Source organism: Danaus plexippus, chromosome 7 (assembly GCF_018135715.1).
Source record: "Danaus plexippus chromosome 7, MEX_DaPlex, whole genome shotgun sequence".
NCBI classification, from domain to species: domain Eukaryota; kingdom Metazoa; phylum Arthropoda; class Insecta; order Lepidoptera; family Nymphalidae; genus Danaus; species Danaus plexippus.
The window spans coordinates 1,812,372-1,817,997 of NC_083541.1; the positions used below are offsets into that span (position 1 = coordinate 1,812,372).

The 5,626-nt window shown below is 33.8% G+C and overlaps 1 protein-coding gene and 1 non-coding gene across 5 annotated transcripts; both read left to right on the plus strand.

Annotated features, from left to right (window-relative positions):
* The first annotated feature begins 207 nt into the window (after window positions 1-207).
* LOC116770916 (uncharacterized) lies at window positions 208-4,634 on the plus strand. Of its 4 annotated transcripts, none has more exons than XM_061520919.1 (5): window positions 208-775; window positions 1,048-1,349; window positions 2,344-2,417; window positions 2,508-3,833; window positions 4,084-4,634. In XM_061520919.1, the coding sequence occupies exons 1-5, from the start codon at window positions 664-666 to the stop codon at window positions 4,328-4,330; spliced, it is 2,061 nt and encodes a 686-aa protein (XP_061376903.1). In that variant the 5' UTR covers window positions 208-663; the 3' UTR covers window positions 4,331-4,634. The 4 variants fall into 4 exon arrangements, with proteins under 4 accessions (XP_061376903.1, XP_061376904.1, XP_061376907.1 ...); XM_061520920.1 differs by having other exon boundaries at window positions 1,051-1,349; XM_061520923.1 differs by having other exon boundaries at window positions 212-758.
* Window positions 2,081-2,195, plus strand: Trnal-caa (transfer RNA leucine (anticodon CAA)). The gene is made up of 2 exons: window positions 2,081-2,118; window positions 2,151-2,195. It is a non-coding gene; the product is annotated as a tRNA-Leu (tRNA).
* Window positions 4,635-5,626: the final 992 nt, after the last annotated feature.

Genomic DNA, 5,626 nt, shown 5'->3' on the forward strand with positions numbered 1-5,626 from the left:
GCTGTAGAAACGAAATTAATTAATTTTGTATATTACAAGCACTAAGCTTGGGAACCAAAAAATTTTAAGGGAATTTTTTAACTATAATTTGTCATAATTATTGTAACTGGATAGTGATTTCTCTTTTTAATAATGAAATCTCACATTTCAAGTGACAAGTGACAGGTACATTTGACATTCGTGTGTGCTTGCCTTATTTTAGGGTAATATTTTTTTGTGATCACAATTCACATACTACATGTAGCAAACATAAGCATAACTTGTTATTTGGAATTTGTATGTGTGTGTTGAGAACTAAGCAACGAGTTTACAAATAATATATTCACATTCACCATCATAGATTTAAAATTGTATTGAATTTTTAGAAATAAGAAGTTTATTTGTTTATTAATTGTATGTACTTGCTTTAATGTTTTTCATCTTGGACAATAGTTTCGAAGTTGTATACTGAAGAACAGTGTTCCGTGACTATAAAATATCTTAAAAATATAGTCTTTACCATAACTAGAGAATATAATTCACTAGAAAATCTTCTATAAAGTTTGTGAAAGGACGCTAGGAAGTAGGGCAAATAAAAGTGTAAACAAAGTGCCGGTCATATAGTAAGTTCTAGATGCCCGTGCATATTTCTCATAGCGATAATGGGTATTAGTGTTTGAGATCATGGAAAGATTGTCTCATGACTTAAACCTGGCGCTGGAAGAGAGTAATTGTGGCAGACAGGAGAGACGGAAACTGGGACTGCGAAGACGTACGAGGTCCGCTGGGAACTTGCGTTAGTTTTCTTAATAAAATGACCGTAATACAAAAAAAAAAATAATAAACACGAAATAATTATTATTACATAAAAATTTGTTACAATTCCATTACTTTCTTTTTTTGTGTTTCCATAATTGAACGTATTACTTATAAGTTACGGAAACTAAATATTTTTATCCTGAGTTCGTAAGTAAAACAACAACTACTATTGCACCCGATAGAACATTTCTTTATTAAAAATCTGAATTGTGCTTAGAGAACCATCCAAAAAATCATTGTTTTACACAGCAGCTGCTGTAACAGTAAGTCTGGTCGAAGATGGCAGTTCAAGCAGTCCCCCACAAGCTCCACTCATCACTCAACCTCTCTCCGACTCTGATGATCCACATCTCAGCATACACAAGTCTACCAACCTGAAGAGTAGACACTACTGTCAGATTGGCAACATTGAATCTGATTCATTCAATGAAAATTTCTCACCGACCCGTCCAGCGAATGCCAGAAGGAAACGGAAGTATAAGAAAATGCCAGTTGAATATACCGATGGGAAATGCTCACCACCGATTGAAATATTAAGCATTGCTACCGAGGTAAGCTTACAGTTCAAATAAATGTCAGGTCAGTTAAAACTGAAACAATTTTTTTCTATTATCGAAATAGGACAAAACAAAGAAATATTTTTGGAAGAATCTGTCTTTACAGGGACGGGGCGATGTGTAATCAAGGCCTAATTATTATATAAGTTAAATAATTTTTATTTCTGTATATATCTTTACACATTTAATACATTATCTGTAAATTTTATTTTATGGATTAAAACATTTACTGTATATTTTTTTATTCACCAGTATTTGCAACAATGAATAAATAATTTGGCTCAATGCATGATATTAATTAAAATGATGTGTGAGAGTATCGAATTACAGTAATTTAAATTTAAAATGTGTTATTCAATCTCCTTATTGTGGTTCAAAGTTCATATTTTATTTACAGTACGCTTGCCCTCAGAATTTTTGTTGACAAATAATATGTTTTGAAGTTTTGTGAACATATTCAAGAACTTAAAATTGTGTATGGACCAGCTATGAATAAAATCTATATTTTTTATTCTTGTGTAACATTGTATAATTAAATTTTAAGACCAAACAAGCAGATATACCAAAATAAGTTTTTAAAAAGAGATTTTTATTATACATATTTATTAAAAATTACGTATTTTGTAATAATAAATAAATCTGCATAAGAAAATCACATTATAGAGTAATGAAAATAATTTATAATGTGACAGTATTTGTACTGTATTTCGGTGTTGCGTTCATATGTCAGGATGGCCGAGCGGTCTAAGGCGCCAGACTCAAGGTTCCCTTACCCGTACAACACGGGTTGAGTTGTTCTGGTCCTCAATGAGGGCGTGGGTTCGAATCCCACTTCTGACAGAATCTTTTTAAATTTTTTTTATTATATGAATATTTTGTTTGTTTTATTTTTTTTTTATTTACGATTTCTCTATGAAAATTTTTATTGTTTTGGTTTTAGAGTTATAATCGAAAATATTGCTTAATATGTAATTTTAAATATTTTCAGCCTAATGCCTTGCCAGTGACAATTACTTTACAGTCACAAGGAGCATCTCTTGGTCACTGTAAAAAACAGGAAAGGTTTGTGAACAAATCTTTGTTTTTTTCATTACGCAATGAATAAAATATGTATATATTTTTAAATATTCCCTCATTATACGCTTTTTTCAGGAACGCTTTTTGTGGTAAACGAAAATGGTCACACAGAGACAAAGGTGACGGCTGTGAGATGCGGGAGAGGTCGTTTAGTGGGGGATGTTCGTCGAAATCGGCGTTTTTCAAGAACGACATTAAATCAAAGAAACATGACACAGAGAAAAAGAAAAAGGAATCTGTCCTTCAACCAGGGAAAATCATACTCAAGTCACAAAACAGCGAAGAAGTGAAACCATCATTCTCCAGCACTCACTCACTACCTGGCAGTTCAAGTTTCAACTTTGTATACAAGAATCTATCAAAGAACGGTACACCCACGCTATCCAAACACTCTGGTTATAGAATAATCACAGACCTGCCGCCATTTTTCAGTCCATCCACCAGCACAGGAAAAAATAGCTTTGATAGCAAATATTACAGGAAGATTAAAATACTGAATAAGTCCCATCCACCGAACACATTACGGAACCCGTTGAATTTCGATGACTCCGCTGTAATGGATATTGGTAATGAGAGCAGTTCGTTGAGCAGTAGCGATTCTGATGGTGTTGTGACAAACGATAGCGACAGGGAGGGAGACGACGAACTGACAGACTGGCCTGGAATAGAAGAGCTGAAGGTCTTCAACAAGAGCCTCACCTTCAAATCATCAAAATCTGTGAACAATAATTGCACTAAATCCGTGAGTACTATGCCACCGCCCAAAAGACTGAAGAAAGAGGGTATAGGATGGTCCAGTTCAAAGAATAGGTTCAAAAAGAAAAGAGCCAAAGTCGATTCCGGTAACGACGACGACACTTTGATGTCCGATTCGAAAACAGTCATAGATCTGGAGGACGAGGTTGAAATCAAGGAAATACTTCCGCATGCATCGTTTTCCACATTCAGCGATATTATCAACGCCGGCGCTTCGGGCAAGAACGCCGATGGGAAATTTCTTCAATCCTTTCAGGCGTTCCAGGAGAAAACTTGCAAGGAGGACATCAACCAGACCGCGGTTACGAATTTCACTCTACAGAAAACGTCGTCAAGCGATTTGAACTTGAGCGAGAAGTCTCCGCAGAGTGATTATTATTACAGTGAGCAGTCAATGGGAAACGTAGCTGAAGTGAGGGAAATAAGGGCTGGTTGCAGGCGAATACGGGAAGAAAGACCTGGTTTCCTCATACTGAGTGCTGCAAACGAGCAATTGTCCAGGTTCCTGCAGGATTCATGCCAAACGGAACTGAAGCTGGCCAGTCTTAATGACCCCCTGGAGAAAGGGAAATTGGAGTCGCTGGCAAAATTATACTCACTAGAACTTCAAGTTGATATGGGAAAACCAATCTTGAGGAAGACTAGGTAATTAAAATTTTATAACTGATGTTATTGAATTGTTTTTACATAATAAATATATATTGTTAAGGATATTTTTTTCTTTTTGTTCTTTTAATTACTGCTCTTCTTTTTGTCTATGTATCAGCAACACTGTCAGTAGGTATGTAAATAATAAGTCTATAGGTACAGAAATGTATATGTACCTTTTGAGATCTTTTGTAGCTTAACTTAAAGTATGAAGGGTAAGTAGTGTTTCATGATTGTATTGTTTCAGTAATACAATGCAAGCCATCAGAGTGGAGCACCATTCCCATCATATATTTCCGTCAGATCACAAAAGACGTTGTTATGGGGAGGAAGTGGACTCAAGTCTGAGCGACCAGAATTCTGTGAATTCAGTCAATGAATTGGACGATACTACACCAGAGGTCAAGCTCTGTGATATCACACAGGATTTAGAGGAGCAATTCAATTACGCCCAAGTTGATAAATCCTTACTGCATCCAGGAGAATTAGATTGATTTAGTGCTTAACAACTATTCATGTACCGACCAGGTATAGCGTATATGAGAATTATTCCTGTAGAATTTATATATTCGGAACAGTTCTTTTTGAAATTAATAAAATCCTATAGTGTAAAAGTTAATTGTTATCGTAAGTTTTGAACTTGCTTGGAGAATCATGATTTTATGCCAATTTTTCAGATGTGACAATTTTTAAAATTAATGAATAAAAATACTTAAGTTTCTTAAATTGATCTCTTATATGTAACGAGATGTTAAAACATAAAATGCAAAATAAATATTGTATATAATCCAATCAAAATGTTTTAAATTGTTGCCCATCAGCGTTTTTATTAAATCCCAAACTGAATAACTCGCCTTATACATATATATATTTTTTTAATAAAATAAACTTCAATAACTTGACCCCAATTTTGATGCGAAAATATGTTTTTAAATTAATTATTATTAATTAAATGTTCTGTTCTTGCCTATTTCATTTGAAAATTTCATGAATGAATTTAGGTTAGGTTGGCTTGCTTTGCATTTAGCTGCAATTAATTTTAATATCATTAATATAATGATACAGATACAAATTTTACATAATTGTAAAGCAAAATATGATGTAACTAAAAAAAATAAAAATGGTTGCCAGCTCTCAGTCGGCCGCAGCGTTAGTGTTGCCAGGTGTAAACAGGTATATTACTGTTAATTGAACTCATTTATATTTTTTCTCATTTTGATGCAAAATTATAGTTTTATGTATATTGGACACGAGAATTTATAGTTGCCAGGTGCAAAATGGCTGTAAACAGGGGTTGCTGTTTTGTGAAAGACTCCCCGCTTCAGGTAAGTGGAAGAGCGAGACAGGAGATATACATTGTTACGAGTGACAAATAAGGCCAAAGCATATCAGCTGCGACACTTATACAGTTTACAGGAATTTCTTAGTTTAAAAGTTCAAACAATAAAAAAAAAAATAGTGCTTGGAAGTGAAATTCATAATTGTAAACAGTTCTTATACACTAAATTTGAAAACATCGTACTGAACGAAAGTAATGAATATTATTAATAAATTAATATAGAACAACAAGTATACATTTCAGTTAATTTCACGACGCTCACACTGTTTACTTAACTTCATAGCAATTTAGCGACTCTCTCCTACTTTCTACATTTGTGTATCTTTTTTTCTCACTTCCTCTGCGTAAAAGCATCTCTGCGCTTAAGAAGTTTCATAAAAAAATAGTCACCTGCAGGATCAGGCAGTATATAATAAAATTAATGCAATAATTTAAAATGAGAACACACCAA

Coding starts and splice junctions, on each gene's coding strand:
- LOC116770916 (XM_061520919.1), top strand. CDS start 664: ATGGAAAGATTGTCTCATGACTTAAACCTGGCGCTGGAAGAGAGTAAT. Junction 1,350..2,343: donor TATTAAGCATTGCTACCGAG/GTAAGCTTACAG, acceptor AAATATTTTCAG/CCTAATGCCTTGCCAGTGAC. Junction 2,418..2,507: donor CACTGTAAAAAACAGGAAAG/GTTTGTGAACAA, acceptor CGCTTTTTTCAG/GAACGCTTTTTGTGGTAAAC.